General features: G+C 41.9%; 2 protein-coding genes across 11 annotated transcripts in view; one reads left to right on the top strand and one right to left on the bottom strand.

Moving 5' to 3' along the window:
* Positions 1-315: 315 nt before the first annotated feature.
* bcat1 (branched chain amino-acid transaminase 1, cytosolic) lies at positions 316-11,790 on the bottom strand. Its single transcript, XM_069700075.1, is given in 12 exon segments — positions 316-1,295; positions 4,525-4,599; positions 5,671-5,811; positions 6,102-6,187; positions 6,395-6,537; positions 6,798-6,958; positions 7,486-7,605; positions 7,707-7,817; positions 8,096-8,290; positions 10,918-10,949; positions 10,952-10,972; positions 11,624-11,790. Coding segments are annotated over 12 exon segments (1,236 nt in total). The 5' UTR covers positions 11,736-11,790; the 3' UTR covers positions 316-1,256.
* Positions 10,599-14,505, top strand: part of lrmp (lymphoid-restricted membrane protein) — a 35,644-nt gene continuing 31,737 nt past the window's right edge. For 6 of the 10 annotated variants that reach the window (XM_069700038.1, XM_069700047.1, XM_069700040.1 and 3 more), the window contains exons 1-2: positions 12,002-12,226; positions 13,050-13,780. In XM_069700038.1, the coding sequence (XP_069556139.1) occupies positions 13,102-13,780 (679 nt within the window). In that variant the 5' untranslated portion in view covers positions 12,002-12,226; positions 13,050-13,101. Of the gene's footprint in view, positions 10,816-12,001; positions 12,227-13,049; positions 13,781-14,505 lie in introns of those variants that run through there. The other 4 variants (XM_069700046.1, XM_069700042.1, XM_069700039.1 and 1 more) reach the window with 3 other exon arrangements.

Genomic DNA, 14,505 nt, shown 5'->3' on the forward strand with positions numbered 1-14,505 from the left:
GGCTCGGAGTCCTGAGAGGATTCTGAAGTTGGTGTCTAGCGGTCCACTTGACTTCCTCCCCCTATATCATCCAGCCACAGAGCTCAATGGACTGCACCATGCGACTGTGTGACAGAGACAACAGTGTGGGCGCCTGTTTGTTAGGTTTTCTTGATGAAATTTGATGAATTCTGCAAAGATCTTCACTGGTATTCTCCAGAGTTTCTTTTTAAATAAAAGAACAGGTTTTTCTCATAAATAAAGGACATTTTTTTCAAGCATATTTGGTCTCATTTGTGTTATAGCGGAACTGTTAACTCAAAATGACACCACACACATTACTGTACAAAAGTTTTACATACATATCTGCTTTCACTGCTTAAAACTTTTGCACTGTAAAAGCTTGAGTTGAAGACTGTTTTCATCTCATACCGACAGCACACTTTGTTCCCACGAAAGGTCGCAGTGAACATGAAGAAATGAGTTCCAACACAGAATCATAGTTTGCTTCATTCAAAAGCTCTTCCTCTGCAAAAGGCCTTTTTGAACAAAACATCTTCCATATAATAAAAATACAGAGGTGAGATGCACATCAGAACACTTTCTTCACATAGTTTGTGTGCTTTCTTCACATTTGCTAAAGCAACAACAACTTTTATTCAGTTGTGCAAAATAAAAGAGAAGGAACATTTCTTGATACACAGTAAGCCCACATACAGGATCTCCATATATAGGGAGCTATGTGATGTAAGAATGCAGTGTTGTACAGTGCTAATGAGAGTTAGAAGATAAGACTGATATCACTCTCATGTCAGATTTTTAAGGCTACAGCCAAAGACTGGAAACAGGTGGAACAGCTCGACTGGATCTCTCCTAAGCAGCATATTTACATATGTTTATTGTTCTTTATGTGTTGTATTAAAGCTGCAGCTCTATCCTAGATGCTGTTAAAGGAAACAAGAAGTAGCAGAAGAAGTCACTATAGCCACAATACTGCAATTATTGTGCTGTATTGCGTAAGACATTAGCCTACTTTTGTTAATTACTTTGGACAGTTCTGTGTTTGTCATTAATTTAAGTTTAAAAGGAGGTTCATTGGTGTGACATCGCCGCAGAGTCGTTGTGGTGACAACTTTGGTTCTCCAGCGTATTGCAGCTAGATTCTAAATATTGCACATACAATGTTTCATTAAAACTGTACATGTACAGAGTGTCTGTGGTTGTTGAATCGTGTGTTTTTGATCACACACTGGTCAGTCCAGGCTCCTTCATCACTGTTACACCAGGAAAGTCCAGTCGCTGGGTGTGCGGCCGCACTGTAAGAAAATAAAGGTCGTGAAAAGTTTACGTGACAATCTTTGGTCCTCCGGGGCCCAAGCAGTAAAATAAAAATTAAAAAAATCTAATGCCATTAAGCACTAAACTTCTCTCGCCTGCTTCTGCTTAATTGCGAGCAAAACACAAATAAAAAAATGAACTCAAATATCCGTGAGCAAATCTGCAAACTCAGCCACCGACGGAACACAACACAACAGAGAAGAAGGAACTATAATAAAAAATCAAAACAAAATGTTCCCCAATCTGTGACAGCCGCGGAGACAAATCCAATTATTTGTGTCTCATGTCGCAAATTTGTTCTAATGGTCGAAGTGAGAAAGTAAATAAATGCCTGCGAAGGGGAAACAAAAGAATGTGATTTCTAATTAACTTGAAAGAGGAACAGCAGGGCGACTTAGTAAACCCATCTTTCATCTGCTGCCTCAGACCACTCGTTTGTTTGTTGCACAATGTTGTCTTCGACAGGGGCGAGAGAAAGAGTGTGTGTGTGTGTGTGTGTGTGTGTGTGTGTGTGTGTGTGTGTGTGTGTGTGTGTGTGTGTGTGTGTGTGTGTGTGTGTGTGTGTGTGTGTGTGTGTGTGTGTGCGTGTGTGTGCGCGCGTGTGTGTAACACTGCTTCCCTCCAAATGAAATGTCAACAGATTTAAACAGCGCTGCGGAAGGAGCGCAGCGTTTTCCAGCGTTTTGTCGATTTTATTGTTCATTAAGCTTCCCCCCCCTACCCCCTCACCGCCCCTCCAAATCTTCCTCCTCCTCTTCTCCCACTTGTTCAAGGCTTCATTTGCAGCCTCTTGGCTTTGAAGATCACAAAAGGCTGAGGCAATAATTGGGTTTGTGCAATTACAACAAGCTTAATGAGAGAATTCAGGAGTTTGTCTTTGCCCCTATCTCCAACTCTCCATGCTCCACCATTTGGCCGACAACCGTCTCCCTACCGCTGACTCTCTGAAGCACTGTCGACGAAGGAGGATGCTATCGCATATAAAGACGTGAGCAACACATTCATAGCACATATGCACGCACACAAGGCCAGATGATGGAGAGAATAGATATGCTAATTGCCTGCCCCAGACAGACAAAACCAAGAGCACAGAAAGTAAAGAGATGACGAGACAAAGGAAAAGAAAGGCAGAAGAAAGTTGAAGAGATAAGCCACACAAACTAATCTAAGTGTCTAGAGGTCATTCAGGAGATCAAGAAGACAGAAAATTAAACCCAATTGCTGCTATCTGCTCATGTAACTCAGCAGTGGAAGCAGGAGCCTCTATTGCGGTCGAAAAGAGTGAATCTGCTCTGGAAGCATCGGAAAATCCTTCATCAACATGACATTATATCCTGCACACAGAGAGCACTATTTCCGGACGTCTGATGTATCACCCACATTTCCAAATCGTTCAGCAATTTCAATAGATATGGCGTCTCAGTAAAGATTGTTTACCTTCCCGGTAACTGAAACAACGGACCAGTCAGAGCCTTGTTTTACGAATGGGCTCTTCATCTTAGCTAGCAGGAAACATTTGTGAACATTGGCGAGCACAAGATTGACACATACAAGTCGTCCAAAAGTCCACTCACAGATCAATCAATTTTAAAATCGATATTGTTTATCAATGTGGAAAACATTGAGTTAAGTGAAATAAAATGGCAATCCAGTTTGCTTATCAAGTGAGGTGGGTTCATGCAGTTCCCTTTTATTGATCTCTTGTGTGATTTCTGCAAACACACATTCCCTCTCCTCGCCTGAAATTGGTTGCGTCATGTTCATTTTAATGTTTGGCTAAGGTCTTTATGGAGGACGCGCAATATTAAAGATCTTTAAAAACAGACTTATGTCTTAAAACTGTTTTGCAGGATGTAGAATTGAGAGAAACCTCTCCCCAGAGACTAAAAACCTTTCCCACCACAGGGACCAGGTTCTAGATAAAGTTACAGGGAGATTAATAGTCCCCTGAAAAAGTTGACTGCATTTTCTTTCACCAACCATTTTAAAAATAAACGTTGACTTTTGTTTCCACACGGGACACGAACAACAGTCTCCTGGCTACAAGACCAGATTTACTCCTTTGCTTGTGTCATAAGTACTATCTGGCCACTACAGGTTGCATTGTATGTGACAACTGATAATGGACATTTAATGGACTGATAACATTACAATCGAGTGGAAAAGTATTAGTTCCTGGGACTAATGGTTCTGGGGACTTTGTGTGGACACGTGACTTTATAGTCTAATATGGCTCTCAACCATATGAGGGCAATTCTCAGAATAAATGAGAAAAAAAAAGGATTACATTCAAGCTCATCCCTCCAACTAATAGGCTGATTGCACAACACAATAACAGAACGTTAGCAATACATAACACATTTATTAACACAAATCAAGCCTTCAGCAAAGAACAAATCTGTTTAAACCTGCAGTGATGAGTAGACTGGAAACGTGGCATGTTTGTAGGTCATGTGCAATATTACCAAGTCATTACTCATTACTTAATAAGATACTTTAGTTATTATGTACTTACAGGAAAAAAAAAAAATGCATGTATCTAATTTTGTCTGATTTTAACATTGCATGATGTATAAAAACCACTAAGGGTTTGTTAAAAAAAAATATATATATATTATCTAATTGAGTTACATAATAAGCACTCAGATAAGACTCCTGTGAAGCAATTATGGAGATGCAAGGTAACTTATTATATAGAGGGAATTGTTTATTGTCGGTTTTTCTTTTCATCCACCACGTTCATGATTCAGTTTAGATACATTTCCCTGTTTTGTTTTTTTCAGTGAAACCTCTTTATTGTTTCTTACCATACGTGAGTACTAACAAGGCTGACAGAGTATAAACGTTCTCGGCAATTTTATGTCGCCAAGAACATCCGACGTGCACTCCCACCTTTTGATTTGCAGGATGCTGTTCATCCAAATTTTTCACATCAGTGAAGGCTTTATTCAAAGTAACCTATTAATACATGAAAGCAGAATCCTGAGGGTGACGGGAGTGTCAAGCATACAGATGTCCAACCAGCTGTTACTGAGCTCGGGGAAACATCTGTGTGATATGTGTGTGTGTCTGGATGCATGGCTGCATGTGTGTGTGTGTGTGTGTGTGCGTGTGTGTGTGTGTGTGTGTGTGTGTGTGTGTGTGTGTGTGTGTGTGTGTGTGTGTGTGTGTGTGTGTGTGTGTGTGTGTGTGTGTGCATCCACCAACCTGGATATCGGTGAGCTCTTTGGCGATCCGTGAAGTCAGCTGCGACTGTTTATCCTGACAGGGAAGATGCAAGTTCTAAAACACACAATTGAAAAAAACAACTTACAATTTAATTCAATCAGTGTGTTCTAGTATAACTTATGTGAATGGTGAATGTGGTGGATATTAAGTAAACACGTTATGCATTTCAGACAAGAAGCAACAGGGTTCTGACCATCTGTGGTCAGTTAGAAATGTAATATGATATCCATTATTATGTTTTCATTATTGTAAAATCACCTGAAACTACAGTCATTATGTATCTACATAGGGAGCAGGTCCGCTTCCATGGAGTGCGCCATTCTTTCACCGCCATGTTTCTACAGTAGCCTAGAAGGGACAAACCAAACACGGGCTCTAAAGAGGGCCTTTCACATTCTTTGAGTTTTGAAGCCACCATAGATTTTTTTTTTTTATACCCTTGGAAAGGGAGGGGTGTTGGTTGCAATCTTTGACCTCACCACTAGATGTCACTAAATCCTACTCAACGCTCCTCTAAAATGTGCTGGTTTCAGATAAAGAAATTAATCCAATAAAGACGGAGCCCCTTTTCGAGGGAAATCTGATTACAAAGTCTAACTTTCTTTACGTAATCATGAGGCAGAGGACCACAGGGCCAAACGGGGCGGCTTCATTCTAAAGACTAAGGCCAGCTGCTTTTCCCCTCGTTTCCAGTATTTTTGCTAAGCTAAGCTAAAATAAACAGTATGCATGAGAATGGGACAGATGTATTCATCTCGTTCTCAGATGGTGGACTCCGGATAGGAGGACAGATGAACTGCTGGAGGTCAGTGAAGACAATATTTTTAGAGGTATTAAGCGACTCTCTAAACATGAAATGGTAGAATCAGACAAAATTAGATACAGTCAATGTGAGTGATTCTTAACTCCATCTTTTTCATTCTTAACAAAAAGCTCTGCCGATAACGTGAATCCTGCTGCACTCCGGCTTGACATCAGTTTCATGCTTCAGAATTGAGCATTTCCCCGTGAATGTACATTTTCATATACAGTACATGTGTATCTAATCTAATGCGACTGAATTTGGTTCATATGAGCGGTCATACAGGTGCACGGAGGATACATTTGTCTGCTTTGCTTTCTCACCTCTCCCTGGTAGACAACGTGTCCGATAGGGCAGATCATGCAGGCGGTACCGGAGCCAAACATCTCTTTGACCCGCTGCTGTTCCAGGGCAGAGCACAGCTGGCTCATGGTGAGGTAGCGCTCCGTCACTGCAAACTCACCCTGGGAAATATAACAGCTGGAATATATGCGTGTTGACCTTCGACCTTTGGTCATTAGTATATCACTGTATTACTGCTATTAAAAGTGAATGTGTTTGTCCAATCAGGTGTGTGAGGCGCAGACGCTGTATGTCTGAGTGAGGGAGACATATCCAGATGTTATCAAGCCAACATCAAATGTTATACTTTTACATGACAATAAGTTGTTTGGTCTTTATCTAAAAAAAAGTAATACATCATAAATTTTCATTCAACAAATATGCAACTAGACTTAGTGAGTGTGTCTCTTACCCATTCCCTGGTTAATTCCAAGATGCTCTGTCGTGTAACGCCTGGGAGGATGATGCCATCCAGAGGTGGAGTTGCGAGCTCCTCCTCTGATAAAAATAACACATTTTTCGATACAATAAAACTTTAACAGGAGACAATAATAAATTGAACAGAAAAAAATATGGCATTTGTATCCTAAAGCTGTAATCAAGCTGTTCTGCCAGCAAAGGTCAGATTTTTTTTTTTAATCTTTGTTGCCATGCACTGTAATCCTGATAGACACTCTTCTTTTTGTTGCGTTAGACTTGACTTACCACCGTCGTCATTGATCCAGTGAAGGAAGATGTTCATGGTTCCTGCCTCAGTAATCTGCTGGTCCTCTCCGTACAGCCACAGCACCTGCTGACACCCATAATCCACTGCTTCATACTGGGCAATCAGAGAACATCCGTAGTTCCTGCAGAAAGCCAAAGCAACTTTAGTTAAACAAGAATATCCAGTATGGGTGTTAGAAGTCGATCTGTGAAATGCTTGATTGTTCTACACGTCACACATACCTACTGTGTGTGTTTGAATGATAAAAACGGAAAAACCGGAACATTCTCAAACAACTTGGATGCTTTTATTAACGCAACAAACCAAAATTTGCAGATTGGAGTGCATTAAGTGATTATCAGAGAATAAAATAAGATGAACATACAGTATGTGTTCACCCACCCTCCCATCTTGCAGTCCCCCGTTCCTCCTTTCCAGGCCCGTGTGTACTTCGGGTCGGCCCACAGCGAGAGGGCTTCTGCCTCAGTGTGGAAATAAGAGCCAGCTTGACACAAGATCACATACAGCAAGGCGCGGGCAGGTTTCTTTACACCCAGAGACGGCTGACATGGACACACAAAAATATATGTAAATGTATTATTTAAAGTTTGGAACGCTTCCACCTTCCACCGGTGTTTGAAACTCGTGCTTCTCCTCACCTATGCTGCAACACATTAAAAGCATTTGAATAGAAAAGAGCAATATACTGTCAACTAACCTCCATGTAGCTCAACACACAATCCTCTACTGTTGAGTGTTTACAGAGGGAGCGAGGGAATTGTGTGTCTATAGTCATGAAACTTTTGTCTCCCCCATCAGTGTAGATTCAGCCCATTACATCCAATTCAACACATAACTAAAGGTGTTTTGACTCAACCAAATGTTTTTTTTTTACTCGCAGCTAAAGAGGCCGGATTCACAATCAAAACTTTGGTACAATTCTGAACTCTGTGTCCAAAATCAACAAAACAGTGAGGGATGATTTGTTTGCGTTCTACATATTTTCACTTTCAGTTCATTTTTGATTGCAAGTGTTATAATTTGTCTTTTTTGCTTGAAAAAGCAAACACTAAACTACTTTCATACTCACCTCTGTGCTAATAAATGTGGGTCTTATGTACAGACTGGCTGAGTCGGAGTGAGGAACCCAGTCCTGTTCAATCTCCACCAGCCTCCTGATGCACTCCAGCAGCTCTGACTGATCAAAGTCCTGGAGGAGGGAGATAGAAACGGAAAGAGTAATCTGTTTATCACCTATCCTTTCATCAGCACACCAATTCACTCATTTCTGTTTCTTTGTATACATCTTACAGGTAGACAGGCTCTCTTTGCGGAGTTAGCCATGCGGCTCATGTTGAGCATCGGCCTGAAGAGGCGCAGCCGGTTGTCGGCCCCTCGGTACACCTTCAAGCCCTCAAACAGCTGGTGAGAATAGAGAACATATTATCAAACCTAAATACTACTGAACTAAACTAGTGCTTGAACAAGAGTGATCATCGTCACCTTTGACCCCAAGAGATTTTTATATAACATATATAAAGATCTAAATGCTTTTTCAAAAGCCTCACCAGGCTGGTAGGATCTTTGGTGGAGAAATACTACATCATTTTAAAGAAAAAAAATACAAAATAAACCCTTTTTGGCAGCGTTAAGTTGGAGAAAAACACAGCTAAAAGTTTACTTCAGTCCACACAGTGTACCTGAATGCCATAGTGTAGTGACGAACAGGCTGGGTGGAGTGACAGGTTCCCAAAAGGCCTGATGAGAGGATCCTGCCAGCCTTCAGTCACACTCCACTCTATGGTCAGCATATGGTCGGTGAAGACGGTCCCAAAGTCCACCACATCTGGTTTGGTCTTTGGAGCGGAGGACAGCTGGAAAACCAGATCAGCTGCCTGTTTAAAAAAAAAAAAAGAACAGCAAAGACTTTTTTTTTCATAAATCTGACTTGTTTTAATGCAATATTAAGCTCTTACTTTGCTGTAGTAGCTAATCAGTAGCTGGAGCGCTCTGACCCGGTGTAGCCCCTGTTAGCCGTAGGACCTGAGCAGCATAGCAGCAATGCTGGCTGGGTGACACTATGAAGGAAGCATAGCCTAAAACCTGGTTCTGTCAGAGGTTTCTTCCATCTAAAAGGGAGTTGATGTTTTTCACCACACAGCCGCCAAATGCTTGCTCATGGTTAATTGTTGAATTCTTGGTTTTTCACTATAATATTGTAATATCTTGACCTTACAATGAAGAGCCCCCTGAGATGACTTGTGTGGCATTTGGCACAACATAAATGTAAGTGTACTCAATTGAAAAATCCAGCAGATGGCAGTAAAGTTCAGTCGTGACAACACAGGTTTGTCTAGAAGTGCCAGTAATCCTCTGAGATACATATGTACTCGCTCAAAGTTACTACAGCAAGCAGTCATTAGTTACGGGGCACTCTGAGAACGTGGTTTCGGGGGGGGGGGGGGGGGAACTGGAACAACAGCTCATGTGTGTGACTTCAACTCGGGTCAAGATTATTGTGACAACGCAATAGTTTTTGAAATTACATATTTATTGGTTGCAGCCGCAGATTTTCATAACATAGAACAGTGAACTATTGGCCTTGCTGGTGGTCCGCATCCCAAGCTTCGACTTCCAATTGTTTTCCCATCTGTGTTTGGCCAACAGGGGTCGCTGTAACATCAACAGTGGTAATTCAGAGATTGGACCTGAGCCAGATTCACTTCTGCGATACAGCTGCAAAATGAACCAATGACACCAGGACATGCAGAAAAAAACTGCAGTCAAAATCAGAGTGATATATTTCTCTGTATTTTGCAGCTGTTATTCTCAACAAGCCTTTTTGGAGGTCAAAGGTCAGTGTTAAACACATCCAAAGTTACCTGTGTGGCGCTACAGACAGTAATTTGCGAGAGATGTGTAAGATTTATCAAGATGAAAAAAAGTTGTTCTGCATCATTGAATTATGAGAACCTTCTTTTAAAGAGATACTACCCAGCAGTTAGTTACCTGTTTGAATTGTGTAGGATTACGTTTGTATCCCCTCCCTCCTGCTGCAGAAGGTTACTACTTGCATCATAATCCCAGATTACCGTGCTGGGAAGTGGTGCGCTATTGTACTGCACTGCGAGAAATTAGTCAGAATACTGTAGTTTTCCACTGTACATTTTTTTCTCACCGTTTCTTTTTCTCCGATTCTTTTTTTCAATATTCCATCAAATGCCCAGATACATAAAAACTCATTGTTTCACTTCTTTTCTTTGTTGTTGTTGTTTTTTTCTTTTTTTATTCATCTTCCCTGATACTGTTTGTCTACGTTTTATCTGCAGAAAAACAAGATTATCAGCTTTTATATCCAACATCTTCAGTTTTGACTTCCCAGGAGACAACAGGACAACACAGGCCTGGAAGTCTTGGAATAGTGACAGAGCACTTCATCCTCGGCCATAATCCCTCTTCACTGTTACCTGCACCTCAGTTCACGCACAGTCCAGACACTGTTTGCTGGAGATTAAGAGCCTATAAATATGAAATTGGCTGAGCATTTCTAGTGTGTACGAGATCAGCGAAGAGAAGTTTCTAACCCAAACACAAATAGACGAGATCACTCCATTCATATGCAGCGTGTCCTGTGTAACTGATGGAAGACAGGTGTCAGGGTAATGTTTGGAGCATTGATTGTAACACTTTCCCCCACGCCCCAAACATGCAGGACAAAACTACGACAAAGAAATCACAGGGAGTCACTCCCAACTTTCTGTTTCTTTCAGTGGAAGTGAAAGTTGGCACACTTCTCAGATCCAAAGCCTTTGTGAGTGTGTGTGTGTGTGTGTGTGTGTGTGTGTGTGTGTGTGTGTGTGTGTGTGTGTGTGTGTGTGTGTGTGTGTGTGTGTGTGTGTGTGTGTGTGTGTGTGTGTGTGTGACGGCACATGTCCACATTAATCTCTACCTGAGCCTGCTACCTACTGCTCAGGCGGTCAGGGTCAGAAAACAAGCAAAGCTGCAGCTACTTAGCGTGAGCTGGGAAAGTGGATTGTGGTGAACAGGCTGCACAGGAGGAAGAGGAGGACGCGTGGACACTGTGCATTTCCTCCCCCCTCCCTCTTTAATAAAAATGGTAACAGCATGGACACTATTCGGTTTGAGATAACGCTGAGAAATACTTTCTCAGCTCGACAACACGTGGGCTTCATCAAGTGCTGGGATTTCATTAGTTTTTCTTGTGTTTTTTTTTTGTTTAGTCACAACAAGAACAGCGTTTAATGACTGAAGTCCTTCAGGGCCCTTCAGCGCCGCTTTGAGCAACATGAGCACAGGCAGCAGTGCTGGAAAACCGTCTATGTGGAGCAACAAGGGGGATTTTTAAGTGTCGAGAAGCCGAGGAATCATGAAGATGCTACACCTGGAGCAGGTGCAGAGGGTAGGCACTCTTAAGTCATTAATAGCTTTTAGACAGTGACCTTCACGGAGATCGGTTCTGCAACAAATGGCGTCAGCACATTAGAAGAGTTTGTTTCATTACCTTGAAGCTTGGAATACTGTTGTCAGCCATTTGGGGTGGTGGGCAGGTAGCTTCCCTGCAAACAATGTCAACTATCTAAACAATATAGTGAGAACAATAACAGCATTACTTTAAATGGGCAGCTTTACTTGATTTTTCCAAAACAAAACCCTCCAACATGCATTAATATGTGCCAGCAATGCATAAGGAAGGGCAGCTGAAGGTGTCTGAGTTCACATCATATCTTGTCATAACATACTGCAAACTTATAGAGTATTCCTATTGAAAATAATCTACAAAAGCGCTACCCTTTGCACTCTAGGCATAATGTTATACATGTTGTTATTCACGTTAAGCAAAAAAAAATAATTAACATCCCAGGATGGAAGTGGGTTCTGCTATGTAAAAGTATTGGATAAATTATAATAATAATAGTACCAAATTTCTGTCACTTCTGAAGCATTTTAAAACGTTTGCCATCACATTGTATCACGAAAGCCATATTGCTCCCAAGTATCTTTCAAAAATGTAAACAAACAAACAAACAAACGCATTACAACAGACTTACAGTGCATTACAGTTCTGTGGCTTCAGGAGAGACACATAATAGTCCACATAGGTATTTTAATTAGGGGTAATTGTATCGCTAATTTCAATGCAGACTAAAACACAACCTGTGTTTCTAATATTTACCCCCATACATCCCCCTCCTTGGAGGATACGTTACCTTCAGAGCAGGAGACACGTCTGACCACAGGTCGCTGTGACGCCAGTGACACCGGATGTGCACCTTCAGCTTCTAAACCGCTTACTGCCGCCTGGGTTGAAACTCGTCCCATCGCTGTGTCGCACTGACGACAACAACAACAACAACAAAAATCAATTGAACCCAATGAATATGAGCTAATACGTGTCCGATGGGAAGATGTTTGTCTTTCTGTTTTGTCTTATAGCGTTAATGACTTTTATTTCATCCAATGCGCGTGGAGGAAATGTATCCACAATAAAGCAAAGGGGCGGGATGTAAATGTGTTTCGGGACATTTCCAAACACGCGTTTCTACTCCCAAGAGCCGTGTGGTACCTATGAAGTTGTCCCGTTTGGCGTGTTTCCTCGGGTGCTGTGTGCCCTTCAAACCGCAGGGAGGGGGTGCTGACTCATTTTCAGAGTCAGGAACACCCACTGAGGGTTGGTTTTTTTGTTTTTGTTTTATCGCTTTCTGGCTCGTGCGCTCGTCAGCCTCGAGCTACCTGTGCGCGTGCTCTCCCCGTGCGTGCGTCGCGCCAAACATTTCGTCGTGGTGGAGATTTGCCCGTAGAAGATTAACAAGGTAACTCAAATATCTTATTTGGTAAACAGGGATGATTTCGGCGAGTTACGCAGAAGGTGTATTTTGATGGTGTGACTTGATTACTCGTGTTTGGATGTTCATAAATTGTGTGCTTTTCTCGCTGATGAAAGACATTTAAATGTTTATGCTGCGTTGACACATTTTCATCTTCAAAATATTGAAGCATGTATTTAAAAAAAAAATATATATATATACATCTATTTTAATATATTATTGTCCAGGCTAATGACTTCGTTTGCACACCTGTAGCCTAAGTAGTAGGTGATGCAATGAGTTATGGCACATATGATTACGTTTTTCCCAACTGAGAATCTGAAAACCTTGCTTGCTTACAGAAACTTATTTGGACTTCCCTGTGATAATTTAACTCCCTTATTGAGATGTTTGCGTGGCTAGGAAGGTTGTAATTATATTCCCCAGTTTACCCTCTTTTCTTTTCTTTCCTCTCTTCTGTTCTTCCTTGCTTGTTTTACACTCCTATTATTTATAGCCTCTTAATATTGGAGGTAAGAAACACTATCTGGCATTAGCTGTTTATGTTTTTCATTTTGGGATACTCCGTATTTGTCTCAAACATTCCCAGTTATCTGTACATCGGTTTGTATTTTCACATTGCAGTTATGTTTGCTCATTTCTGCCTCCATCCAACCAGGGAAAACAGTCATATGTGAATGTGGGAGTTATCCACTGCATGATGTTGTTGGTCATCTTCGAGCAAGATAACCATTCCTTCAGTGTTCTTTTGTCTCCATTTCACCAACTTCCCGTGTAAATACATATTTGTCTGCTCGTCTCGCCCCAGACTTCAGCCTCTCCTCTAGCCAGGAAGCCACTGCAGCCCTGCCATCAACAGCATGGACTATCTGACGTCTCAGCCTTCACGTCGTCACAACCCAGTGGACAGCATCTGCCGCAAACTGCAGACCATTCAGTGGCGCGGTGACCGGGAGCCCAACTCGCCTTTCCAGATTCCCAAACTCTCCTCCAGCAGCTACGACAGCCCCCAGTGTGGCCTCAGGCACAACCTGGAGGCCATCCTGAAGAAAGGGGCCCTCCACAGGGACGAGGTGGAGGTGGAGAGGGGGAAGGAGATAGGGATAGGGATGCCGAACTCTGCAGCTACCCCGAAGAGAAGCCTGGGTCCCTCTGTCCCTCTGTCCACCCCGGCCACGCTTGCGTGCAACCCTTCCACGCCAGCTAATGTCACATACACGATCACCAGCACTCTGGCAGAGAGGAGAGATGCTGATGGGAGTGATTTAAAACAAGTTAAGACATGGCAGCGGTATTCTTCCACACCAACAGGCCAGCCCAAGGACTCCCCTTACTATACATTCACCCGAGGACCTCAGTCGGTGCAACCCGAGAGCGGGCGGCCAAGCAAGAGTCCGCCTTTGTCTCGAACCTTTACCCCGAGTCACAGCACCCTCTCCTACAACCTGAACTTCTGCTCTGTAGACACAAATAACTTGACTGAGTGTGAGCAGTCCTACCCAGCTCTGGTTGTGAAAAGACTGTCCATGGGAGACGGAGGTAGGACTTCTCTTAGCAAGCACAAAATGGATTCAATAACCTTTTAGACTGAAGTTTGATTATAAAAAACAAAAACGGGACTAATTCATGCTTCATTTTAGTAGCTTTTTCCTGACCTTTCCACTCAGGACTGAAAACTTGTGGAAAACAAATTGTCTCGCAAAACGGTTTGGTCCATCAGCAAGAACTCCTTGAATTTGATCATATTCATAAAGTTTAATTTATAGACTGGGAGACTCGCATCTTGTTGGTATATTTTATTTCTTCAAATCTGATAAAACAGTTTTTATTAGCTTTATTATTAAAGTTTGACTATCACAAAAGAGAATGTGACAGCAAATGCTAAATAATAACTACAAGAAGAAGAAAATGAGGAAGTACGATGGAGCTGTTTTATGAAACAGGAAAGTTACCCTTCTTTCAAAATTAACTCATTTAAGTGAGCATGAAATGCCCAAATCAAGGGTTTGTTACCATAGAGGAACAAAAATGTGAACAAAAGTACTGAAAAGGTTTGTTGTGCCGTTTGTGTACAAATACTGGTGGCAGGCCAGAATTGCTAATAAGTCAAAGCAAGCAACTGCTCGGGAGCCCCGAACAATGCCCTCCACTGAAGCACAGTATAAACAATGAGGCAATAACCTTAAAATAAATGCTGTTTTATTAACTCATCTTTAAAGCCTGGTGCACATATTTTCAGATGTATATTAATAAAACAAATACAT

The sequence above is a fragment of the Brachyistius frenatus genome, unplaced genomic scaffold (assembly GCF_029030835.1).
Source record: "Brachyistius frenatus isolate BFR_SWC_R1_liver_20210118 unplaced genomic scaffold, ASM2903083v1 Contig_32, whole genome shotgun sequence".
Lineage (NCBI taxonomy): Eukaryota > Metazoa > Chordata > Actinopteri > Embiotocidae > Brachyistius > Brachyistius frenatus.